The 27,935-nt window shown below is 42.5% G+C and overlaps 1 protein-coding gene across 4 annotated transcripts in view; it reads left to right on the plus strand.

The window, feature by feature from the left end:
• Nucleotides 1–27,935, plus strand: part of ube3c (ubiquitin protein ligase E3C) — a 150,483-nt gene that overhangs the window by 77,667 nt on the left and 44,881 nt on the right. For all 4 annotated transcript variants that reach the window (XM_078232394.1, XM_078232384.1, XM_078232401.1 and 1 more), the window contains 3 exons: nt 6,839–6,936; nt 9,875–10,007; nt 25,043–25,290. In XM_078232394.1, coding sequence (XP_078088520.1) covers nt 6,839–6,936; nt 9,875–10,007; nt 25,043–25,290 — 479 coding nt within the window. The remainder of the gene's footprint in view (nt 1–6,838; nt 6,937–9,874; nt 10,008–25,042; nt 25,291–27,935) is intronic.

The raw sequence follows: 27,935 nt of genomic DNA on the forward strand, positions 1-27,935 counted from the left end.
TACTTTCATTTTTAGCTGCATTGGGTAAGTTTCTGTGAGTATACTCCAGATTCTGAAATACTTTTGAGGGTAACTATGCTTTTAATATTAAATGACTTGAATTTTGAATCTAGTTCAGTGAGCAGTACAGTGTGAACCAAGCAGATAACAATGTGTGTATGATTTGTTTAATGCCACTTGACTCCATATGGAATAAACCCAATTAGTGTGAAGGTCCTGTTGAAGCACATATGGCTGTGTTTGTTTGGCCTTTTTCATTTACTTAAATGGCAGCCACTAGAATGATAAATAGACTGCATTGACTAGTGTAGAGCGTATTTCTCGTAAAAGATAGAAACTTGATGGAGAAATGCAGATAAAATTGACTAATTGAGCAGAATAATTGAGCTCTAGTAGCAGGATAGTGGTTTAGCTTTGCTGTACAGGCAATTTTTGTTTAAATGCCTTTAACCCTTTGTGAGAGGACAGCTAAAGTTGGATTAATGAAAAATATCTACCTGCTAACTAATTTTCTGGATTTTGTAATCCATGTCCATATTGTAATTATATCTTTATTCTTACATAGTGCATAGCATCAACTGGAAGGTGTAAGTTTATAAGTTGGGGGCGGTGGGGGGATACAGAATTAAAATATAATTTCTTCTCTTGAAGTAGCTTCCATAGATTTGGCAATACTTTCATACACAAATGGCATTAATGACTCCATGCCTGGCTATAAATCCCTTTATCTGCATCAAGTAATCATGTAAGCCTTTAATTTCCAACTTTTAGGTGAGGAATAGTGGATGATGTGCTTGGCTCTGTATAATGCTATTTTGCTTATTCTCAGTACTGTATATAGAAAATGAAGTTTCTAAGGCAGATTAGTTGCACTATCCTGAAGTGATGGGCCCCCTGAGTTTAGATCCCATTCTTGGCCTGGTCATAATCAAGGACACCACACATCCCGGACATACTTTCTTCCACCACCTTCCGTCGGGAGTAAAATACAAAAATCTGAGATCATGTACCAACTGACTCAAGAACAGCTTCTTCCCTGCTTCATCAGCCTTTTGAATGGATCGACCTTGCATTAAGTTGATCTTTCTCTACACTCTAGCTATGATTGTAATACCACATTCTGCACTCTCTTCTCGATGAATGGTATGCTTTGTATAGCGCGCAAGAAACCATGCTTTTCACTGTGTACTAATACATGTGACAAATCAAATTAAACAATGACATTCTCTGAAGGAAACAGGCTAGGTTGGGGTGTATGTGACTCAGAAAAGTCATTTATTTACCTCCGAATTGTCATTCTTTCCCCTCCAACAACTGCAGACTTTCTTGAAAGCTCCAGACTCAGTCCTGGACCTTTCGTGATTTCAAGACTTCTATTAAATCTCTTCTCAACCTTCTCTTATCCAAGAACAGGAGTCGCAACTTCTCCAGTATTTCTACATTGCGGAAGTTCCTCATCCCTGGGACTGTTCTTGTGAATCTCTCCACTGCTTTTACATCCTTCCGAAAATGTGGTTCCCAGAACTGCCCACTGTTGAGATATACAGCACAGAAACATGCCCTTCGGCTCAACTTGTCCATGCCGACTAGGTTTCCTAAACTGAACTGGTCCCACTTGCCTGTGTTTGGCCCATATCCCTCTAAACTTTTCCTATCCATGTACCTGTCCAAGTGTCTTTTAAATGTTGTAGTGAATAAGGCATATGGCATGCTTGCCTTTATAGGAAGGGGCATAGAGTATAAAAGTTGGGGTCTGATGTTGCAGTTGTATAGAAAGTTGGTTCGGCCGCATTTTGAATACTGCGCCCAGTTCTGGTCGCCACACTACCAGAAGGACATGGAGGCTTTAGAGAGAATGCAGAGGAGGTTACCAGGATGTTGCCTGGTATGGAAGGGCTTAGTTATGAGGAGAGATTGGGTAAACTGGGGTTGTTCTCACTGGAAAGACGGAGGATGAGGGGTGACCTAATAGAGGTGTATAAAATTATGAAAGGCATAGATAGGGTGAACGGTGGGAAGCTTTTTCCCAGGTCGGTGGTGACGTTCACGAGGGGTCATAGGTTCAAGGTGAGGGGGGGGGGGAGGTTTAACACGGATATCAGAAGGATGTATTTTACACAGAGGGTGGTGAGGGCCTGGAATGCGCTGCCGGGCAAGGTGGTGGAGGCAGACACACTGGGAACGTTTAAGACTTATCTAGATAGCCACATGAATGGAGTGGGAATGGAGGGATACAAAAGAATGGTCTAGTTTGGACCAGGGAGCGGCGCGGGCTTGGAGGGCCGAAGGGCCTGTTCCTGTGCTGTATTGTTCTTTGTTCTTTGTTTGTACCTGCCTCTACCACCTCTCCTGGCAGCTCATTCCATATACGCACCAGTCTCTGTGAAAAGGTTGCCCATCAGCTCCCTTTTAAATCTTCCCCTCTCACCGTAAACATATGCCCTCTAGTTTTGGACACTCCTAACCTGGGGAAAAGACTGTGGCTATTCACCTTATCCATGCCCCTCATGATTTTATAAACCTCTGTAAGGTCACCCCTAATCCTCCTACGTTCCAGGGAAAAAGGTTCCAGCCTATCCAGCCTCTCCTTCTAATTCAAATCTTCCAGTCCCAGTAACATCCTTGTAAATCTTTTTTGCACCCTTTCCAGTTTAATAACATCCTTCCTTTAGCGGGGCGACCAGAATTGTACACAGTAGTCCAAATGTGACCGTACCAATGTCTTGTACAGTTGTAACATAATGTCCCAACTCCTGTACTCAATGCTCCAACCAATGAAGGCAAGTGTGCCAAATGCCATCTTCATCATCCTGTCTACCTGTGATGCCATTTTCAAGGAGCTATGTACCTTCACCCTCATTCTCTCTGTTCGACAACACTCCTCAGGGTCCTACCATTAACTGTGTAAGTCCTGCCCAAGATTGTCTTACCAAAATGCAACACCTCACGTTTATCTGAATTAAACGCCACCTGTCATTCCTCAGCCCCACTGGCCCAGTTGATCACGATCCGTTGTAGTTTCAGATAACCTCTTCACTGTCCGCTGACTATTTCTAATCAGTCCTTGCCTTTCCAAATGCATGTAGATCCAGTCTCTCCGAATCCCCTCCAGCAGCTACAGACTTGCTTGAAAGTTCAACATCAGCGTCGGATGTTATTCCAAGAGTCTCAGTAGAAATAAGAAAGACAGTTAGTGTCAGCACTACTTCAGATGCTCTGTAACAACTATTTCTTCTGATGCTGTGGTAATTTCCTTGGATGTGATGTGGCATTTTCTCTTGTACTGCAACATGTTCACTTTTTCTTTTGTACCATTTCTCATGTGTAAATCCCTCTGTGGCTCGAGAGTGCTCTAAATGCTTGTAGCTGGGACTTGAATTCAGTGTTCTCTTAGGTAGTTAGACTTCGACAACTCTGCTCAACTTGAAGCATTTCTAAGGTGCTCTTCAGCCGTAGAAGCTCTGTAGTTTGTGACTCTGTTTCTTTACTGAAATAAATTTGAAATGCTTCTGTGACTTGATGAGATTGAAGTGTGGGTTGCAGCTTACAATTGTGCAAATTAATAACCACTGAACTTCCATTATTGGTTTGATCCAATTTGAAGTTGAGGGTCTCATTCTCCCTGGATAACTTTTTGCTGGCTGCTTGCAGTTGTTTTTGTACATCATTGATGGGCTCAATGGAGTAAATGGACAACCACTTTCTGACATTCTTCAACAAAAGGATGGTTCTCCTCAAAAGAAACAACACAATCATTGACAGTAGAGTCAGAGTGTAGTAAGTTCCAGGATCCTCCTTTTCCAACAGTTCCTCTGCCTCTGCAGGAGCTTTATTCTTTGGCACTCCTGCCTGAAAGAGCAAATTAAAGTCTAGAATCTCATTTAGCAGCTGGTCTCTGCCATTATTAGTTCATCTAGCCTGTCTCCAAGATCTGCAATCTCTTCCAGCGATCCTAGGAATGGTGTTTCTTCAATAAAAACTGGCTCTGAGTAATGAGTCGTATCCAATTTCTGCTGTGGCTGGAGAGAAAAGAGAAGATTCAAAGCTACACATGCTTAACTGTTTAGCAAGGCTATACTGCTGATTTAGATGTACAGAGTGTATCAATGATCTTTCTCCTATTTTAGCAAAGGATGCACTTGGAAGTTGCTTAGAGGAAGGTTGCAGCATTATGTAGTTCAGCCATGAAAATCTGTCAGATAATGCTGAGATGACCACTGGCTATTCATTCCCCACTCACCACCACCAGAATGTTCTACAGCTGCTCTGAGACATCCTTGACTCTAGCGCCATGAAGGCACCATATAATTCCGGAGTCTCATTTGCAGCCACAGAAACATCGATCTTACAATTGAATCCCCTATTAATATTGCATTCCCACACTTCTTAATTCTCCCGTGCAGCAGAGCCAACCATAGTGCAACAAATATGGCTGTTGCTGCTTTCCCCTGAGAGGCCACCTCCACCCCCCCCAACCCCCATCTGGAGTTCCAAGCTGTAAGCCAGCACTTAGTTTTCTCACTGCACCCTCGTACCGGTTTCAATCTCCCAACTGCCCCTCTGCTCGCCCTGTTTTCAATCTTCCAGCTCTGCTCTCAGTCTCACTCTATCTCGCACTCCTTTGTCCTCCTAGCTCCTCTTTCACTCTCCTTGAGGTGCTGCTGATTGCCTGTGCCGATGTCCTTGTCTCGCACTTCCTTCCAAAGGAGGAGGGAAAGAAGCAGCACACCTGTGCACCAATTTCAATTTCCCATCAAGTGCAGCAGCAGATGATCTGATGAAAGCTCCCAATCTGACGAAGGTGACTTCTCCTGAAGAAGGAGCAGTGCTCCGAAAGCTTGTGATTTCAAATCAACCTGCTGGACTATAACCTGGTGTTGTGTGACCTCTCACCTTGTCCACCCCAGTCCAACACCGGCATGTCCACATCATGGCAACCTGAAATGTTAACTCTGCTTTTCTCTCCAGAGATGCTGGCTGATCTGATGAGTTTTTCCAGTAATTTCTATTATCATTTCATACTTTCAGTGTCTACAATATTTTGCTTTTGTGCTGGTACTGGTGGTTGAGTTGATTGGAGGCTTGTGTATGCAATCTACTTAGAATTTTCTGTGAGTAGTTGTTGCATGTTCCTGGTTATCTGATCCGTTGTTTGGGCGAGTTCGAATCTGCTATCTTATCCACTTCAACAAAAAAACCCCTCAAAAACAGTTTCGCGCCTGTCGGGCAAATGGGCAGGGCTTAAATCACCCGAATGCTGGCTGAAAGCAACAGAGGGAGCAATTGTGCATGTGCAGGTCTCTAGCATCAGAGGCCTGTCATTCTGCTGTCAGCCAGCCTCAAGCAACGCCCCCCCCCCCCCCAACTCCCCAGCTATGTGGGGGCCCGCAGCCTATTGAGGACCCCCTCCCCAGCCCAGACCAATCTACCATGGCCAGCCCTGATCACCCCACTACCCTCCTCCCACACATTCCTAATGCAGAGGGGCAGCAGGTCACCCCCCCCCCCCCCCCCCCCCGGCCCCCCACCAACCGGTCACCTTGCTCTGGCCCCTCCTTGCACCTGACCTCCCTAGGGAGCCTCAATGGCTTCCAGTTCTGCTGGCGAGGCCATCACGATAGGTCCCCGTTGCTGGGGACCAGCTATGATTCTCGTCGGAGAGAACCTCTCGCGGCTAGGCCGCAAAAGCAAGTGAACCTGGACGATTCTGTCCCGGGCTCATTAAATCAAAGCTAAATATATTCAAATTTGATGTTTTAAAAAAAAAATTATTCAGCCTCGTGCCGGAAATGGACGCGAGGCTGATTGCGCCGAGTATCTGGTGCCAAAAGATTGCAAGAGGCAAGGATTCGAGCGCGAACCTGATTTCTTGGCTCTCTTGCGAACTTACCAGCTCGCCATGCCCACCGACGGGGTGGGGGTGCAACAGTAAAATCGCCCCCACACAGTCCTATAGCACTTTCCATGACCTCAGCATATCCAAAGTGCTTTACAATGTGAAGAACTTTTATAATCATTGTTATAATGTATGAAGTACAAGTGGGTATGCATGTATAGGTGTGTGATTATGTGCCATGTGGCAGTTGAATATTCCTGCATAACTTGTGTATTGCTTAAAAGGACTTTTTTTTTTGTTGAAGCTTTTCGTCGCAAGAATACAATGCGAGGGAAGTCAGCAAATTTATACTGTATGAGAAGAGTGCTGATTGATTGGTGGAGGTGTTGCAATGTAGAATGCACCGGTTGATGGTGGCTGACTATTAACTGCCAAGAATTGTTTGAAATTTAAGCCAGGCAGCTTGACACTGGTCAAGGTATGGCTCTGAGGAATAATGCCAGCAACTGGTGCTTAAGCAGACCCTGTGTATTAATATGTAGCTTCCAGTACATTCAAATGTGCCATACAGCGAGCCCGATGATGATCTTAAGTTGGTTCCAACGCAATTCTTAGTACACTGAGGATTGCTGAGTAAATGTTGCAGAATCGCAATTCATGTTGGACAATGTGTTTTGAGTTTTGCAGGCACTGACTGATTGGCAGTCTCTACCTTGTCTGTTCATCTCTACCAATCAGAGTCCATTTGCCAAACATTCAGCACTCCCTTCTCGTACTATATAAATGTGTTGATTTCCCTTGCATTGTATTGTTGCGGATGTCCCGATGAGTGCAAGATGAAGAGCTTCAACAAAACATACAGCAATGCTGAAATTCGGTACTACAAACAAGGATTTATTCCTGCATATCTGGCTCCCTCACTGCCAGATTTCTGTGCTACATATTTTGGAATTTAATAATGAAATATTGGCTATTGTCTTTTTTTTCTCTGTATTTTTTCAGTTGGGCAGGAGCCAGCTCAGTTATCAGTATCTGAAGAACGTCATCTTGCCATTCTAACTGAACTGCCTTTTGTCGTTCCGTTTGAAGAACGTGTTAAGGTAAATACTATTCTGCTGCAAAGTCTACCTTCAAGGAACGATAAATATTGTCTATAACTGCCTGATGCATTCATGACATTTTACTAACCACTGTTTTATGCATGCTTATTATTTAAAATCTGTAACGCCCCCACAGTAGTGTAAGAAAGGAGTTGTGTAAGAAAAGGGAGAACCAGCCGTGGATAACGAAGGAAATAAAGGAGAGTATTAAAATAAAAACAGCTGCGTACAGAGTGGCCAAAAATAGTGGAGAAACAAGTGATTGGGAAAAATTTAAGAAACAACAAAGAGAGACTAAGAAAGCGATAAAGAAAGGAAGGATAGACTATGAAGCTAGGCTAGCAATTAATATAAAAAATGATAGTAAAAGTTTTTATAAATATATAAAAAGGAATAGAGTGGCTAGAGTGAATGTTGGACCCTTGGAGGACGAGAGGGGGGAGTTAATAGTGGGAAATGAGGATATGGCTGAGTCTTTAAATAAGTTTTTTGTGTCGGTCTTCACGGTGGAGGACACAAATAGTTTGCCAAATATTAACGATAGAGGGTTGGCAGCAGGAGAAATACTTAATACGATTAATGTTACCAGAGAGGCAGTGCTGGGTAGACTAATGGGACTGAAGGTGGACAAGTCCCCGGGTCCGGATGGAATGCATCCCAGGGTATTGAAAGAAATGTCAGAGGTAATAGTGGATGCGTTAGTGATTATTTATCAAAACTCGTTGCATTCTGGGGTAGTGCCGGTTGATTGGAAAACGGCTAATGTTACGCCGCTGTTTAAAAAAGGAAGGAGACAAAAGGCGGGTAACTATAGGCCGGTCAGCTTAACGTCTGTAGTAGGGAAAATGCTGGAATCCATTATTAAAGAGGAGATAGCAGGGCATCTGGATAGAAATGGTTCGATCAATCAGACGCAGCATGGATTCATGAGGGGAAAGTCGTGCTTGACGAACATGTTGGATTTTTATGAAGATGTGACTAGGGCGGTTGATGGAGGAGAACCGGTGGATGCGGTGTTTTTGGATTTCCAAAAGGCGTTTGATAAGGTGCCCCATAAAAGGCTGCTGAAGAAGATTAGGGCACACGGAGTTGGGGGTAGTGTGTTAAAGTGGATTGGGGACTGGCTATCCGACAGGAAGCAAAGAGTCGGAATAAATGGGTGTTTTTCCGGTTGGAGGAAGGTAACTAGTGGCGTGCCGCAGGGATCGGTACTCGGGCCGCAACTGTTTACCATTTATATAGATGATCTGGAGGAGGGGACGGAGTGTAGGGTAACGAAGTTTGCAGACGACACAAAGATAAGTGGAAAAGTGAATCGTGTGGAGGACGGAGAAGATCTGCAGAGAGATTTGGACAGGCTGAGTGAGTGGGCGAGGATATGGCAAATGGAGTATAACGTTGATAAATGCGAGGTTATACACTTTGGAGGAAATAATAACAAATGGGATTACTATCTCAATGGAAACAAATTAAAACATGCTACCGTGCAAAGGGACCTGGGGGTCCTTGTGCATGAGACGCAAAAGCCCAGTCTGCAGGTACAACAGGTGATCAAGAAGGCAAATGGGATGTTGGCCTATATTGCGAGGGGGATAGAATATAAAAGCAGGGATGTTTTGATGCACCTGTACAGGGCATTGGTGAGGCCGCAGCTGGAATACTGTGTGCAGTTTTGGTCCCCTTATATGAGGAAGGATATATTGGCATTGGAGGGAGTGCAGAGAAGGTTCACCAGGTTGATACCGGAGATGAGGGGTTTGGATTATGAGGAGAGGCTGAGGAGATTGGGTTTGTACTCGTTGGAGTTTAGAAGGATGAGGGGGGATCTTATGGAGACTTATAAGATAATGCGGGGGCTGGATAGGGTGGAGGCGGAGAGATTCTTTCCACTTAGTAAGGAAGTTAAAACTAGAGGACACAGCCTCAAAATAAAGGGGGGTCGGTTTAAGACAGAGTTGAGGAGGAACTTCTTCTCCCAGAGGGTGGTGAATCTCTGGAATTCTCTGCCCACTGAGGTGGTGGAGGCTACCTCGCTGAATATGTTTAAAGCGCGGATGGACGGATTCCTGAGCGGTAAGGGAATTAAGGGTTATGGGGATCAGGCGGGTAAGTGGTACTGATCCACGTCAGATCAGCCATGATCTTATTGAATGGCGGGGCAGGCTCGAGGGGCTAGATGGCCTACTCCTGCTCCTATTTCTTATGTTCTTATGTGTGCAAACAGATGAAACTTACTAATCTGGCAGATGAAACAGATTTGTGGATATTCTTTAGCTCATAAGTCATATATGTTGAAGTTTCTACTGTTACAAAAAGTTATAATAAAAATATGAGCAGTTTAAAGTGAAGTGCTATGTAAGCGTTAATGTCCATTGTTCAGATAAACTCTGATTCTGGAAATGTTGTAAGTTGTGTTATTTCAGCATTAATGTACCGTAGAATCATAGAAACTCTACAGCGTAGAAAGAGGGTATTTGGCCCATCGAGTCTGTACAGACTCTCCAACACAACATTTTACCCAGGCCCATCCCCTTCCCCCTCACCCTAACCCCACACATTTACCCCATTAGTCCTACATACCTTGGGACACTAAAGGGCAAATTAGCACAGCCAATCTGTCTAATCTGCACATTATAGACTGTGGGAGAAGACCAATGCACCTGGAGGAAACCGGAACAGATATGGGGAGAGCATGCAAATTCCACACAGTCAGCCAAGGCTGGAATCGAATCCAGTTCCCTGGCGCTGAGGCAGCAGTGCCAACCACTGTGCGTGCCACTGTGGAAAACTAGATGACCGACTAAATAGTTTAGGAACTTCTGGTTGCATATAAATTATACGGGTAAAATTAATTCAAAAATTAATATGCCAATATTGATTATTTGGCAGTTTTTTTGTCAGTTTGATTTAATCTTACCTACAGTGATTTCTTTTTAAGATCTTCCAAAGATTGATCTTTGCCGACAAACAGGAAGTACAAGGGGAGGGGCCGTTTTTAGATGGAATCAATGTCACAATTCGACGCAACTATATCTATGAAGATGCATATGACAAGCTGTCACCTGAAAATGGTAGGTGATGTGGAGAGTGACACCTTTTTCATTTGCATTTCTATAAAATATATTCAGCTGTCTCTATTTAACTTCAACAATTATTTTTGTCAGAGTTGAATGCACCATGTTGAAAAAGTGCCGCAATTTCCTCTTGTCTTTATTAAATATAAAAATAGTGAACATGATCTGTTGATGTAAGCTTTTGATAACAATTTTATTTTTATTTTTCCAAGGCATTGCAAAATAATTTTTACTTTGTATTAGTTTAAAAAGTACTGGTGCAGGTTAGGTTCTGAGTTGTGCATCCTGTGCAATGCTTTAAGTTACAACCTCATAAGAATAGTTCTGGTCCTAAAGGACATAGCTGTTAGACTGGGTATGTGGCAGATGGTGAGGGGATCAACAAGAGAGAAAGATATTCTTGACCTCATCCTGATCAACTTGCCCTCTGCAGATGCATCTGCTCATGAGTGACCACCATCCAATCCTTGAGACAAAGTCCCACCTTCACATTGAGGATACCCTTCAGTGTGTTGTGTGGCACTACCAACAGGATACACTTCAAACAGAACTAGCAACTCAAGATTGGGAAGCCATGAGGAGGCCCTGACAGTATTCCGGCAATAGTACTGAAAACTTGTGCTCCAGAACTTGCTGCTCCCTTGCCAAGCTGTTCTGTACAACTACAACGCTGGCAATTCGCCAGCAATTTGGACTATATCTATATAGTTCAACACAGCATTAAGCAAGTAATTATTGGAGCTTGTAAGAAAGGCATCTACAGCACTGGCATCTACCTGGCAGTGTAGAAAACCCAGGTATGTCCTGTGTACAAAAGCTGGATAAATATCCTGTATACAAAAAGCCAGATAAATCCAACCTGACCAATCACCACCCCATCAGTCTATTCTTGATCACCAGTAAAGTGAGGGAAGGGGGGTCACCAACAGCGCTATCAAGCGGCACTGGCTTAGCCATAAACTGCTCACTGATACTTAGTTAGGCTTCCATCACAGTCTTTGGGCTCCTAAACTCATTACAGCCCTGGTGCAAACATGGGCAGAAGTGCTGAACTCCAGAAGTGAGAGTGACAAAGAACAAAGAACAGTACAGCACAGGAAACAGGCCCTTCGGCCCTCCAAGCCTGTGCCGCTCCTTGGTCCAACTAGACCAATCGTTTATATCCCTCCATTCCCAGGCTGCTCATGCGACTATCCAGGTAAGTCTTAAACGATGTCAGCGTGCCTGCCTCCACCACCCTACTTGGCAGCGCATTCCAGGCCCCCACCACCCTCTGTGTAAAAAACATCCCTCTAATATCTGAGTTATACTTCGCCCCTCTCACCTTGAGCCCGTGACCCCTCGTGAACATCACTTCTGATCTGGGAAAAAGCTTCCCACCGTTCACCCTATCTATCCCCTTCATAATCTTGTACACCTCTATTAGATCTCCCCTCATTCTCCGTCTTTCCAGGGAGAACAACCCCAGTTTACCCAATCTCTCCTCATAGCTAAGACCCTCCATACCAGGCAACATCCTGGTAAACCTTCTCTGCACTCTCTCTAACGCCTCCACGTCCTTCTGGTAGTGCGGCGACCAGAACTAGACGCAGTACTCCAAATGTGGCCTAACCAGCGTTCTATACAGCTGCATCATCAGACTCCAGCTTTTATACTCTATACCCCGTCCTATAAAGGCAAGCATACCATATGCCTTCTTCACCACCTTCTCCACCTGTGTTGCCACCTTCAAGGATTTGTGGACTTGCACACCTGGATCCCTCCTGATGACTCTGCCATTTATTGTATAACTCCTCCCTACATTATTTCTTCCAAAATGCATCACTTCGCATTTATCCGGATTAAACTCCATCTGCCACCTCTCTGCCCAATTTTCCAGCCTATCTATAATCCTGCTGTATTGCCCGACAATGCTCTTCGCTATGCGCAAGTCCAGCCTTGACTACCCTTGACATCAAGCACATTTGACTGAGTATGGCTTCAAGGAGCCCGAATAAAACTGGAGTCAGTGGGAATCGGGGAAAATTCTGTGCTGGTTGGAGTCATGCCTTACATAAAGTAAGATGGTTATGGTTGTTGGAGGACAATCTCCTCCGTTCCACAGTATTACTGCAGGAGTTCCTGAGGGCAATGTCCTTTAGCTGCTTCATCAATGACCTTTCATCCATCATAAAGTCAGAGGTTAGGATATTTACTGATTGCACAATGTTTACCATTCACAACTTCGTAGATACTGAAGTGGTCCATGTCCAAATGCAGGCTTGGGATGGCAAGTATCATTGGCACCACGCAAGTGCCAGGCAATGACTATCTCCAGCAAAGGATCTAATCATTGCTCCATGACATTCAATGGCATTGCCATCACTGAATCCCCCACGAGCAGCATATGGAGGCTACCATTGATCTGAAATTGAATTGGACTAGCCATAGAAAGACTCTGGCAACAAGAGCAGGTGAGAAGCTAAGAATTCTGCAGTAAGTAACTCATTCCCTGACTCCCGAAAGTCATCTGCATGGGACAAGAGTGTGATGGAATACTCTCCATTTACCTGGATGAGTGCAGCTCCAACAACACTCAAGAAGCTCAACATATCCTGAGCAAAGCAGTCCACTTGATTGGCACCCCATCCATAAACATTCACTCCCTCCACCACTGACAGTGGCAGCAAGATGCACTGCGGGAACTCTCCAAGGCTGCTGAGACAGCAGTTTCCTAACCCATGACTGCTGTAATCTAGAAGGGCGAGGGCAACAGACAAGTAGGAACGCCACTTGAAAATTTCACTCCAAGTCACCCACCATCCTAACTTGGAAATATATCGCTGATCCTTAACCTGGATTTAGCTGGATCAAAATCCTGGAATGGGTGGCACAGTGGTTAGCACTGCTGCCTCACAGTGCCAGGGACCGGGGTTCAATTCTGATCTTGGATGCCTGTATGGAGTTTGCACGTTCTCCCTGTGTCTGCGTGGGTTTCCTCCAAGTGCTCTGGTTTCCTCCCACAATCCAAAGACGTGCATGTTAGGTGGATTGACCATGCTAAATTGTCCCTTAGTGCCCAGAGATGTGCAAGTTAGGTGCATTAGCCATGGTAAATGTGCGAGGTTATGGAGATAGGATGGAGGGGAGACGTTTGGGTGTGATGCTTTTTCAGAGAGTCGGTGTAGACCCATTGGGTCAAATGGCCTCTTCCTGCACAAGAAGGATTCTATAATTAACACCTTCCTAACAGCATGATGGATATACCTACACCACATGGACTCAAGAAAGCAGCTCACCACTACCTTCTCAAGGGCACTAAAGGATGGGCAGTAAATGCTGGCCTAGTGAGCGACGCCCACATCCCATGAATGAATTTTTTAAAAGTTATTGCAATTCCCTGCAAAAACTGCCAAACCGTGGCTCGCTTTGTTTGTTGAACTTGCACGATTAGAAACTCTTTTCAGACACAGCTAGTCCATTTTAAACTCGATGATAGTAATGTATTAATATGACCCTCCTGGTCATGGCAAGATTAGTTTAGACTGAGGAAAATGTCAGCAAATGGCAAGATGACATTAAAGGTGTAGAATGGGCATATGATTGACAAATGAATGTCAACATAAATAAGAGGGAATTACTTTTTGCTGAGGTATTAAGAATCCAAATAGGATAGAGAAGCAAAGGGATCCAGGAGAAAAATATTGAAATCAAAGCAAACGAAGTATGAGGGTTTATTTCTAGAAGGATTAGAATTCAAAAGTAGACAAATTATGCTGAACCTATATCAAACATTCGTCAGTTCTGGTTGCCATATTATACAAAGGAAAGGCTGCAAAAATAGATTTATATGATACCAGAATCATAGAAACCCTACAGTGCAGAAAGAGGCCATTTGGCCCATCGAGTCTGCACCGACCACAATCCCACCCAGGCCCTACCCCCATATCCCTACATATTTACCCACTAATCCCTCTAACCTACACATCTCAGGACATTAAGGGGCAATTTTAGCACAGCCAATCAACCTAACCCGCACATCTTTGGACTGTGGGAGGAAACCGGAGCACCCGGAGGAAACCCACGCAGACACGAGGACAATGTGCAAACTCCACACAGACAGTGACCCAAGCCGGGAATCGAACCCAGGTCCCTGGAGCTGTGAAGCAGCAGTGCTAACCACTGTGCTACCGTACCGCCCACTGTGATGCCTATCAGGAAAGGTTGACAGGCTTGCTCTTTGTCGTGCAAGGAGAAAGCTGAGGGATTACCGAATGGAGACCTTGAAAATTATGGAAAGATTTGATGAGGTACATGCGCGCGCACGCACTTTCTGCTAGTGGCCGTCAGTATATGATAGGGAATAGAATTAGAGGGGGAGGTGGAGCAGTGGAATTGTCACTAGACTACTAATCCAAAGACCCAGGGTAATGTTCTGGGACCCGGGTTACCCAGTGCTGGTAGTCCACAGCAGATGGTGAAATTTAAATTCAATATAACATTAAAATCTGTAATTAAGAGTCTTATCACCACCATGATAGGGCGGCACGGTAGCACAGTGGTTAGCACTGCTGCTTCACAGCTCCAGGGACCTGGGTTCGATTCCCGGCTCGGGTCACTGTCTGTGTGGAGTTTGCACATTCTCCCCGTGTCTGCGTGGGTTTCCTCCAGGTGCTCCGGTTTCCTCCCACAGTCCAAAGATGTGCGGGTTAGGTTGATTGGCCATGCTAAAATTGCCCCTTAGTGTCCCGGGATGCATAGGTTAGAGGGATTAGCGGGTAAAATATGTAGGGATATGGGGGTAGGGCCTGGGTTGCATTGTGGTCGGTGCAGACTCGATGGGCCAAATGGCCTCTTTCTGCACTGTAGGGTTTCTATTCTATGATTCTATGAAACCATTGTTGATTATTGTAAAAACCCATCCGGTTCACTAATGTCCTTTAGGGAAGGAAATGTGCCATCCTTACCTGGTCTGGCCTACAAGTGAATCCAGACCCACAGCAATGTGGTTGACTCCTAAAGGCCCTCTGGAATGGCCCAGCAAGCCATTCAGTTCAAAGGCAATTGGAGATGGGCAATAAATACTTGCCTAACCAATGACGCCCACATCCCATGAAAGAATTTAAAAAAGAATGTTGAGAAGATGGAACTGCAGCACAGATTGTAGTTGAAGGGAAAGGAAAATGCAGTTGAAAGAAATCTAGATCAGATGAGGGAGAAGGGAACCTTCAGTTATGCTGATGTTGCTTAGATAAGGAAAGAGAAGTTTAAGTGGAACATAAATGCTGACATTGGACTAGTTGGGCTGAATGGTTTGTTTCTTTATGACGTGTATTAAAAATAAATTTAATATGATTCCAGATTAATAGGTTTGATCAGCCAGAAAATTAAAATTGCCTCAATTAATCAGCATTGCTTATAAACATGTTTTTGGAACTGTACCCTGAACAGCAGGTTCCTTACTGAAAAGTATTATTAAACTGTTTCGCACCCTTTCTCTTATTGAACCAAATGGTCTGCCGATGATAAATTTGCTTCTGAGCCTGTGGTTTTTGTCTAATGATGTGGCAAAGTTATTTTTAACCCAATTGACTTCTGTACAAATAATTTATTATCATTCACTGACACCTGTACTGCTACTATATAGTTTATGAAAAACGGAGTTGAAAACGTACATTAGTTAAGGTTATGTACAAGGTCCTTGCACACTATTGCCGGAATTCTACTGCCCCGCCCACCACGGAATTGGAGCAGGCGAGGGGCGGACAACGGTAATGTCTGTTGACGTCTGGCGGGAATTTCCGGTTTGGCTCGAGCGAGGCCATAGAATCCCGCCCATATATAGCTCTCATCAGTCAGGTAATTCAGGTCAGCGTGGTTACTGGTACATGTTCAAAAGGGCCTTGCTGAACAATTTAGAACACATTTCTCAAGTAAAAAACTATAGAAATGATCCCTAAAAGCTCATAGCAGCAAAGTTTAGAACTGCTGTAGCCAGTATTCAGACTCAGTTGTTTTGAATTTAATGGAATAAACATTATTTGTAAAATAGAATTATTAAAAGTTTATGTGGCGGCACCCCATCACTGTTTTAACAGATGGTGCATCATGATGGTGATGACTAATAGCCATTTGTAGCATTTTCTAAGTTGCATAATTGAAATAAAATAAGGGCAGTAGACTATTAAACGTAGAAAATGAATGACTTGCTGTGGAGCTAAGAACATAAGAACTCGGAGCAGGAGTAGGCCATCCAGCCCCTCGAGCCTGCTCCGCCATTCAATAAGATCATGGCTGATCTTTTTGTGGACTCAGCTCCACTTACCCGCCCGCTCACCATAACCCTTAATTCCTTTACTGTCCAAAAATTTATCTATCCTTGCCTTAAAAACATTCAATGAGGTAGCCTCAACTGCTTCACTGAGCAGGGAATTCCACAGATTCACAACCCTTTGTGTGAAGAAGTTCCTTCTCAACTCGGTCCTAAATCTGCTTCCCCTTATTTTGAGGCCATGCTCCCTAGTTCTAGTTTCACCCGCCAGTGGAAACAACTTCCCTGCTTCTATCTTATCTATTCCCTTCATAATCTTATATGTTTCTAGAAGATCGTCCCTCATTCTTCTGAATTCCAATGAGTATAGACCCAGTCTACTCAGTCTCTTCTCATAAGCCAATCCCCTCAACTCTGGAATCAACCTAGTGAATCTCCTTTGCATCCCCTCCAGTGCCAGTATATCCTTTCTCAAGTAAGGAGACCAAAACTGTACACAGTACTCCAGGTGTGGCCTCACTAGCATCTTATACAGCTGCAACATAACCTCGCTGTTTTTAAACTCCATCCCTCTAACAATGAAGGACAAAATTCCATTTGCCTTCTTAATTACCTGCTGCATCTGCAAACCAACTGCTTGTGATTCTTGCACAAGGACACCCAGGTCCCTCTGCACAGCAGCATACTGCAATTTTTTGCTATTTAAATAATAGTCCATTTTGCTGTTATTCCGACCAAAATGGATGACCTCACATTTACCAACATTGTACTCCATCTGCCAGACCCTCACCCACTCACTTAGACTATCTATATCCCTTTGCAGACTTTCAGCGTCCTCTGCACACTTTGCTCTGCCACTCAATGTCATCTGCAAATTTTGACACATTACACTTGGTCCCCAACTCCAAATCATCTATGTAAATCGTAAACAATTGCGGTCCCAACACTGATCCCTGAGGCACACCAGATCACTGATCGCCAACCAGAAAAACACCCATTTACCTCCACTCTTTGCTTTCTGTTAGTTATCCAATCCTCTATCCATGCTAATATATTACCCGTAACACCGTGCACCTTTATCTTATGCAGCAGTCTTTGGTGCAACATCTTGTCAAATGCCTTCTGGAAATCCAGATACATCACATCCACAGGTTCCCCATCGTTCACTGCACATGTAATGTTCTCAAAGAATTCCACCAGATTAGTCAAATATGACCTTCCCTTCATGAACCCATGCTGTGTCTTACCAGTGGGACAATTTATATCCGGATGTCTCGCTATTTCTTCCTTGATGATAGATTCAAGCATTTTCCCTTCTACAGAAGCCTATAGTTACCCGCCTTTTGTCTACCTCATTTTTTAAACAGTGGCGTCACATTTGCTGTTTTCCAATCTGTGGGAACCAACCAGAGTCCAGCGAATTTTGGTAAATTACCACTAGTGGCATTTGCTATTTACCCCGCCATCTCTTTTAGTACCCTGGGATGCATTCCATCAGGACCAGGAGACTTGTCTACCTTTAGCCCCATTAGCTTGCCCAACACTACCTCTTTCATGATAATAGTTTCTAGGTCCTCACCTGCCATACCCTTCCTGTCATCAATTTTTGGCATGTTATTTGTGTTTTCCACTGTGAAGACCGACACAAAATACCTGTTCAATGCCTCAGCCATTTTCTCATTTCCAGTTACTGCATCCCTCTTCTCACCCTCTAAAGGACCAATGTTTGCTTTAGCCACTCTTTTTCGTTTTATATATTTGTAGAAACTGATCCATTCAATGGTTTTAATCTTGCAGTAAAGGCCTGATAAGTTTTATGTCATGACAGAATGTCATGGCATAGTGGCACAGTGGTGAGCACTGTTGCCCCACAGCTCCAGGAACCCAGGTTCGATTCCCGGCTTGGGTCACTGTCTGTTTGAAGCCTGCACGTTCTCCCCGTGTCTGTGCGGGTTTCCTCCGGGTGCTCCACTTTCCTCCCACAGACCGAAAGACGCGTTGGTTAGGTGCTAAATTCTCCCTCTCTGTACCTGAACAGGCGCCGGTGTATGGGTGACCAAGGGATTTTCACAGCAGCTTCATTGCAGTGTTAATATAAGCCTACTTGTGACACTGATAAAATAAACTTTAAACTTAAAACTTTATGACAGTCTTTGATAGAAAATGCTTCAGAGTTCTGTTTGAAGCAAAAGTAATATGTTTCAATGGATTCTGTCCCTTTTCTGTCATAGGAACTGCTGTGATTTTATTTATTTTGATACCTTTTACATTTTGGCTGCTGGGCTATTTTTGGTGACACCCAATTTGTGTGGGTGTTTAATTTTGTCCTGGGATGTATGCCATTCCATCTGCATGACATATCCCACTCTTGTTGCTAGTCCTCGCCTTCGAGTTCCTCCATGACCTCCTATTTCCTGTATCTCTGCATGTAACTATTTTTCCTCTATTCCAACTCTGAATACTTTAAATCTTTCCCTCAATGCAGTTTCAGATTCAGCCACTGCCTTGGCCCAATATTTAAACTCTCCCTGTAAGCACCCTTTCCTTCAGGAGGCTGCTTAATAAATGCCTCTTTGATCATGTCCTTTTTTCCAGTTATTGTTGTGTATATGACTCCACTGTTTTGGAGTGCTTTGATAATCAATTTGTACAGTTAAATGAACTAAATAAATCTGAGTTCTTGTACTTTGTACATTTAATGCTGAGTGATACACGTCTTGTGAATTGTGCTTGGTTCATCAGTTCCAGTTGTCCCTATTACTATGTCGGCAATCAGTGATGGACGTAATCTTCACTCTGCTGAAACTGAAATACTCTGTGCTGAAACTGTCCAGATTTTGGTGGACAAACTGCAGTTGTATTGATGGGCATTTTCATTGTATGCAAATTTTACATGGCCACGGTTGTATTCTACAATCCCAGTAGCAATATTGTACAACTAAAGTTATTTAGTATATTTATGTCTATCTCTAGCTTATTCAGAAAGTGTGAAACGTTTTTGAAGTGGGAAATAAGCCAATTATCTCATCAGCTGTTTTCTACAATGTTTTCAAATATAGGTCCTGTGAAGTGTTTGAGATTAGAATTTCAAAATGAAACAGGATAGATGTCAAGAAGGTGTTTTAACTTGCGTGGAGTCCAAAATTAGGAATCATCAATAATAGGATGATTATCAGTAAATCCAGTTAGTAATTCTGGAGAAACCTCTTTATAATCCTTATTGTGGTGAGAACACAAAACCTGCTACCACATGGAATGGTTGAGGTCATTAGCATAGATGCACTTTAGGGCAAGTTCATTAAGTACAGTCCATGAATAGAAAAGACTCAAATGACATGTTGATGAGGTGAGATTAAGGAAGATGGAAGGAGGCTCATGTGGAGCAAAGGCACAAACGTAGACTTAATAAATAAACTGGAAATCATAGAAACCCTACACTGAGGAAGGAGGCCATTTGGCCCATCGAGTCTGCACCAACTCTCTGACAGAGCATCTTGCCTAGGCCCTCTCCCTCACCCTATCCCTGTAACCCCATACATTTACCATGGATAATCCATTCAACCTACACACCTTGAGGCACTAAGGGACAATTTAGAAAGACCAATCCACCTAATCTGCATATATTTGCATTGTGGAAGGAAACCGGAGCACCCGGAGGAAACCCACACAGACACGGGGAGAACATGCAAACTCTGCACAGTCACCCAAGGCCGGAATTGAACCGGGTCTCTAGCGCTGAGGCAGCAGTGCCAACCACTATGCTGCCATGCCGTCCATGCTCAGCAGGTTTGGCAGCACCTGGGGAGAGCAAAACAGACTTGGTATTTCATGTTATTTACCTTTTTTCAGAATTGGGGAAAAATTAGAGATGTAATAGGTTTTTAGCAGGTGTGAGAGAACGAAAGAGAAGCTTTGTAATAGTTGTGAGGCAGGAGGGATTAAATGAGAGAAGAACTGGTGCAAGGCAAAAGGGAATGGGATAAGTGAAGAGACCAGTGAAGTCTAGATGTGAAGGGCAGAATCATGAAGGAAAGAAAATGGGGGCAGACTTGACTTCCTGAAATTGTTGAACTCAATTGAGTCCTGAGGGTGGAACACAGCAGGAGGTGGAGGCCAGACTGAAAATACGGTGAAGAATTCAAATGACCGTCAACTTGAAACTTGGGACCAGGCTTGCTGTTTCTTTGTCTGCAAGTTGCTTGATACACTATGCGTTTCTAGCATTTTCTATTTTTATTTCAGATTTCTGGCATCTACGATATTTTGCTTTTGTGTAGACATAGACCTGTTGGGTCTAATGGCCTAATTCTGTGCTATAAATTCAATGGAATTACAACTGGTTCAGCACTCTTAACCGGTAATCTTGTACCACAAGATCAACAGCTGTGGTGCTCATCTCATATTTACATCTGGGGAAACTTAATTCTATTAAAGAAGTGGGGAGCTTAAAATTAGTGCATTTTATTACTCACTGTTACAGTCTGCTGCTCTAATTTCTCATATCTTTGGAGCAATTCTTAGTTTTCAAGCCAACAACTATTAGTATTCCTTCTTCCTACAATATACTCAACGATGATTGTATATTGGAAGGCAAATGATTTGTGGAAAGTGAGTTTTATTGCGCAGTTTCATTCAGAAAGTAGCACTTTTGCACCCTTTGGGACCTTTTATGCAAAACTCTACTCTGGCAGCAAATCAAACTGTCTGCGCTAAGTAGAAATTCATTGGGTTTGTAGAAAAAAATAAGTGCTGCAAAAGAAATCACTTGCTGTAATCCTAATTGAAATGTGATAGCCAGGATAAGTCAAAAGAATCTGCCCCATGGAGCGAATAAGTGGGGGAAAGAAACGAGAGCAGGAAAATATCCGTCGGCCCATCCTGATAGAATCGTATGCTGATCATGCACTCCCGCCTCATGCATCCTTGATCCTTGCTTAAGAATCACTATTTGCAGTTAATGATTGCAGGAGAGAATTTTTTTAATCAATTATTTTGAATGTGAAATCACAATCGTTTTAAGAGAAATCTACCTGTTTCTAAGTCAGGCTTTCAGAGCAAAGACAATAATGTGCCACCCTCAACACTTTGTCTTTCTGTGCAAATTTAGCTCAACCTGGCCATCAGCCAGATAAACTCGCAGCTAACGGCAATTCATTTTGAAAGGGCCTTTCACAAGCCTCTTTGGTGAACAGTAGCTGATTTCTGAAGGATTTTATTTTGTTTTAAATGAGGCACATTGAACACTTGCTCATGACTTCAACAGAAGAACCTAGCCCAGGTTTTGCAGTCAACCACATTCACCACTGACACCACATAAAGCTGCCCAGCAAGATGTCACGGGCTCTGTGGCATCGATTTTTCCTAATTTCTTCTGGCACCATCCATAGGGAATTTCTTGTGGAAGCAATCAAGCAGGCTGCACAGCCAATCCGATTGAATTCAGATAGTAAACTAAGAACTAAATAGCATTGATTATCATTCACGTTTTAATCATTTTACAGGATGTGCACTAAAGATTAGTGTGCATAAGACTAAGGCAGGTTGAAATAGCCAAAATGTTGAAAAAGGTATTGTTTAATTTTTATTTTAATAATTGGTAGAACATTTTTATCATGGAATGGAGAGCAAAACAGCCCTGCTGCTGCTACACTTGTAGCTGCTCCTACTGCTGTAAGTATGTCATGTCAGTCTGTCTGGGCCACCCTCTCACATCCACTGTTGCTTGTCTACAATGCCGTAACGTCTAGCATCCAACTACGCCTAGATCAATCCCTGCTGCCGTCCACTTTGTCCTCTAGAAAAGATATCTTTAGATTTTCAGCTCTGATAAAATGGCCCAAATGCTGACATTTTCTTTTCTGGATATTACTTTTTAGAGTTATTTTTCTTTTTCAAGCACCCCTTCACTGGTCTTTTGGTCTACGTGTGGAATTTTAAGCATACATCTTCACATCCACATTTCAAAGACTGCCGTCTTTTCTTCCACAGATCTTTACATATTGTCCGGGTTTCTGAGGCATGCAGGAAACTGGAGATAATGTAGCATCTTATGAGTTTTTTCCTTATTACAATCTTGAATTTTCTTTTTAACACATCCTTCATCTTCACAAAATTGCTTCTGGCTACCTCTTCCTTCCTCCTCCTTTTGGCACCGCATTTATCGTCTTCAGTTATCATTTGTCCTAAATAAATAAACTTAACTACTTGTTCCAATATCGCACCCATCCACTTCAATCTTCACTCTTTCTTCTAATGTGTAACTACTATTGTTCTTGGTTTTCATACTCGATCCATATTCTAAACGTCTCGATTTTTATTTGATCTGGGTCTCTTCTGATTCTGCAAGAAGCACTGTGTTGTCAACGTACCACAAGTTTGTTTTTGCCAGTTTTTAATCTCCAGAAGTACATCTAATTGTCTGAATATTTGTTCTGTTTAAGATTGAGTAAATTTGGCAACATATTATTGTACTCCTCTCTTGATCTCTTCTGGTTACTCGAAAAAAGACATCTATCCTTTCACGGACTTGTTTGCAGCAGCAATCAGGCCTGGAAGATATGTCCATTTTGCCATGCCCACAAATAGGGGACTTGCATTTGTCAGATATCAGTCTGAGCTCCACTACAGCCCTTGCTGTCTTGCAGCTCGGAACTCCAAAATCAAGTCTTGCAACCCCACTGGGGTCCAATCCAGAGTTTGGGAAAACTCTGTTCTAACCTGCTGCTTGCTATTTGGTCCCAATATATGTTCTGGATAAATCAACTTTACTGGCAATGGCACATTTCAGCACCACATCTATTAGCTTTTGGTGATTAAAATGAGTGAACACTTTTCATAGTCTTCTAAGAATATGTAAATTTCTTCTAGATATTCTCTTTCATTCTGATTCCAGATCTAAGAACAGACTACGTTTCACCAGTTTCTGCTTCAAATGTGTTGTTTCTTTCTGTTATGATTTTCAAGATCACTTTAATGAGGTGACTTATAGTTCTAAAATGATTACACTCCATTGCTTGAGGTTTCTTAGGTAACTTGATGAATAATGAATGTCTCAAGAAACATGGAATATATTCTTTGTTATTTTTTTAAGAATAAATTTCTGTTATTGCTTCTAATTCTGTTTTTCCAAGGGCTTTTAGATGTTCATTTGTTACTTCATCTCTGCCTGGAGCTTTTCCTCATCAGCTCATTGTGCTCATCAGCTTCAAGGCATTCTTTATCTCTGAAATCATAATGTTTAATCCCTCATTTGACTCTATCTTAAGGACCCCCTCCATTTGAATCATTAGACAATTCACTATATTCTGTCCAGCTTTATGCTACCGCATCCCTTAGTCTGAAAGGCGTGCATTGGCCATGCTAAATTCTCCCTTGGTGTACCCACATAGGTGCCAGAGTGTGGCAACTAGGGGACTTTCACAGTAACTTCAATGCAGCGTTAATGTAAGCCTACTTGTGACAATAATAAATAAACTTTCAAACAATATTTTACCATCCTTGCCTATTATGCATTCATTCTATGCATCTGTTGTTATCGCTTTCTTTCTGTCTGTTAAAAATTTCACCTTCTGGTGCACAACACTCATTTTGTGATTTCTTACTAGTTCCAATAGTTTGTCTCGCATCTCGTTATACTATTTCCCTTTAGCCTGCCTACACAGACTCTTTATTTTCTTTTCAATTTTGGCATACTTAGTTTTTTTTTGCTTTCTCCTTTCTGTCATCATTGCTGGTATCTCATTTTTTTCCTATTTTTTCCCACTTTGGGAATGTTTCCTTTGCAGCATATCGTGAACTCACTTTTATGTTTTCCATTCGCTTTCTAATTCTTGTTCTGAAACTGCTGTTTTTACTGTTTCCTGAAAATTAAGATGAATCTGAAAATATCAAGAAAGGCAAAGATGTGTGACCATTTAGACCTTGACATGAGAACAAGTAGAGAGGCATTCACTTTTAAAATAAAAAATGTGCAGGATTGTGGAAACTGAACAAAGTGGTTTCACAACAAGAAATGGAAAGCCAAGACATTCCAGGCACCTAAACGTAAAGATTGTTCACACAATTATGACATGGGACTTCATTAAAACCCATTTATACCGTACAACATCAGGTTAAAGTCTAACAGGTTTACTTGGAATCACGAGCTTTCAGAGTGCTGCTCCTTCATCAGGTGAGTCCTGGTGTTGCGACTTCTTACTGTGCCCACTCCAGTCCAATGCCGGCATCCCCACATCACATTTGCACCTCTTTCAGCAAAACTTAACTTTTACAATGTATTTTACTGTGAGAAAAGTGTGTAAAAAAAAAAAGTTGAAGTTTACATCTGCAGGTAAAATACCGTGGATGCTGGAATCTGAAACAAAAACAGAAAATGCTCGAGAAACTCAGCAGGTCTGACAGCAACTGTGGAGAGAGAATAGAGCTAATGTTTCGAGTGAAGGATCATCCAGACTCGAAATGTTGGCTCTCTCCACAGATGCTGTCAGACCTGCTGAGTTTGTCCAGCATTTTCTATCTTTGTTGTTGAAGTTTACAACTGATCACTGATTGCAGCTGGGGAGACTGCTTGAATACACCCTGTGGAGAGGCAAGTTATTGCTGACAGCAGCTTCATCATAGTTCTGCATTTAGCTGTGCATGTGCAGACACCAGAAGTTGTCAGTTCTACACAGTGACGACCGTAACCGCTAAAACTGTTGCCTGTGGCCTATGTTCTGCGTTGTAAAAATAACAATTTAGTGCAATATTTGTTGAAAAATAAACTTTTCCCCCTCTTTTCCAGAATCTGACCTGAGAAAAAGAATACGTGTTCACTTATTAAATGCACATGGTTTAGATGAAGCTGGAATTGATGGTGGAGGAATATTCCGCGAATTTCTTAATGAACTGCTCAAGACTGGGTTTAACCCAAACCAGGGATTTTTTAAAACAACAAATGAAGGGCTTCTGTATCCGAATCCTGCAGCAAAAATGTTGGTTGGCGATCACTTCACCAGACATTACTACTTTCTAGGAAGGATGTTGGGAAAGGTGAGAATTGAATTCTTTAAATATCAAATGTCTTGACTAATGAGCATTATGTTCAGAAACAGTTGGAAGAAGGTTAAAAAATACTCTCCTTTATTCAAGCTAGCTTTAAGAAGTGTTTGTTTGCCACAAGGTGTTTGACTTGGAATCCATGCATTGGTGGAGAGGGGAAGCGATGGTACGATAGAGCTGAGTGCCATCAAACTACCTGTGAAAGCTAATGCTGTGCTTTCAGAAGACATTGAGAAATAGGAGGCAGCCAAAAATAGATCCTTGGGGAGCACAGAAAGGGAAGAAGAGTAACAATTGCAAGTGCCACTTTGACTACGGTTAGGTAGGTAGAAATGGGAAGTGCAGTTATAAGTGAATTGGGTAGGTTTTCTTTCGGGGACGGATACGGAAAGAGGTACGTTTGGAACATGGCAGGAGTGGAGAGTGATGCAAGAGAGTGATTAGAAATGGGTTTATCTGTTGTTGATATGATGGGACCAGCAAGACCACGTGAGATGGCATGGTCAAAGGGAAGACCATGAATATGGGCTGGGCGGTTTGTGGAGGTAGAGATATTGGGAGGATGAGAGGACCGTAAACTCGGGAGAGAAAACCGGGTGAGTTGAGCTGGAGGTTGAACTCACTGAAGATAAGTAATTTGGTGCAGAGTCTGAAGGAGGAAAGCACTGAAGATATCTTGGTGAGAGAAGTATTATTGTACTTGGGAGGTCAGTCAAGAATGACGGGTTGGGACAAAGTGGAATGTTTAAAGCAGGAGTAAAGCACCAGAAGTGTAGGGGCTCATTGCTGCTTTGTATAGTTCTCAAATTGGGAAATCTGCAAGGAAATCATTTCCAGGGTTTTCAGTTATCAATTCACAAATCAGTCAGATTCAGTTAGTATGTTTGAATGTGGTACATTTATTACCGTTTGTTGTATTCAGTGACTTGATGCATACACACCAATAGTCAATCTGTTGTCTAATCGATGCAGTATAGTGTGATGACACAACATTTGGTCAACATTGTTCCACTGGAATCTATTTCCTTTCTTTAATTATACATTTTTTCCTGTGTGATCTTACTTTTTGGGCACAAAATGCAATATTTGTCATACTAAATTTCATTCAACTGCTAATTTGTTTGGAATTTTTTGAATAGATTTAATTTTGGCAGAGTAATTTTAGATGTGGATCTAGGATCTGAATCAAAGGGCTACTTTCATAGTATGTCACTGGATAGAATTTATTAGGAAGTGGAGGACATTTTTTTATTCTTTCGTGGGAAATGGGTGTTTCTGGCTGGCCAGCATTTATTGCCCATCCCAAGTTGCGTGAGGGTAGTTGAGAGTCAACCACGTTGCTGTGGCTCTGGAGTCACATGTAGGCCAGACCAGGTAAGGACAGCAGATTTCCTACCCTAAAGGACATTAGTGAACTAGATGGGTTTTTCCGACAATCGATAATGGTTTCATGGTCATCAGTAGATTCTTAATTCCAGATTTTTTTTTACTGAATTCAAATTCCACCATCTGCCGTGGCGGGATTCGAACCCAGGCCCCCAGAAGTTTCTGGATTAATAGTCTAGCGATAATACCACTAGGCCATCACCTCCCCTTAAAGCAGAAGTGTAGTTCATCCTTCTTTCTGGCTAAATAAATCTCATGTAAAATATATTTTGTTGTACGGTGACTTGGATTTTAATGAAGCATCTGTAGTACTTGTGTTTTAATTTTGCTTTCCTTGTTGAAAATGACTGTAGTATGGACCAAGTTAAATGCATACATAGGTGTTAAATGGAATGATCCGAGCATTGTTCAAACAATCTTGAGGCTTGCTGGACCATTCAGGGGGCATTTAAGAGTCAACCACATTTCTGTAGGTCTGGAGTCACATGTAGGCCAGACCAGGTAAGGATGGCAGATTTCCTTCCCTACAGGACATTAGTGAACGAGATCGGTTTTTATGACAATCAACATTGATTTCATGGTCATCAGTAGACTTTTAATTCCAGAATTTTCTTATTGAATTCTAATTCCACCATCTGCTGTGGTGCGATTTGAACCTGGGTGTCCAGAACATTACCCTGGGTCTCTGGATTACTAGTCCAGTGACAATGCTATTATGACACTGCACCCCCGCCCCCACCCCCCAAAAACCTTTGTAACTGAGCCCTATCACACAATCCTTTAACATACAACAAGAACTTATAGTACCTTTTAATGTAAAATATGTTGCAAACTGCTTCATGGAAAAATTCATTCTAGTTTAATTCTCTCATCTTTTTAAAAAAAAGACTGGAATGTTAGCTACATGGTTTGCAAATGTTTCTTTGGTGCTAATGTACTCAAATAAAAAGTGGGGTGAAATCTTACCATTGAATATGTTTGTTCCTAATACAAGATTAGTATTGAGGTGTAGCTTCCATCTGTAGAAAATATCACGATGAATGGGCTGAATGGCCTCCTTCTTTACTCCCTTATTGTACATGAATATATACAGTCCGAGATGCAAGCGTTTTATGAAGTACTTGTTTTGAGGCAAAGATGATTAGTTTTGTAAACTGTTTATTGAATTGTCACATTTTAAGGTGGCCAATGCAGCATCCAAGCATTTTATGTTTAGCTTTACGAGATTGAACCCTGTCTGCATCACATTT

This window comes from Mustelus asterias, chromosome 2 (genome assembly GCF_964213995.1).
Source record: "Mustelus asterias chromosome 2, sMusAst1.hap1.1, whole genome shotgun sequence".
NCBI lineage: Eukaryota > Metazoa > Chordata > Chondrichthyes > Carcharhiniformes > Triakidae > Mustelus > Mustelus asterias.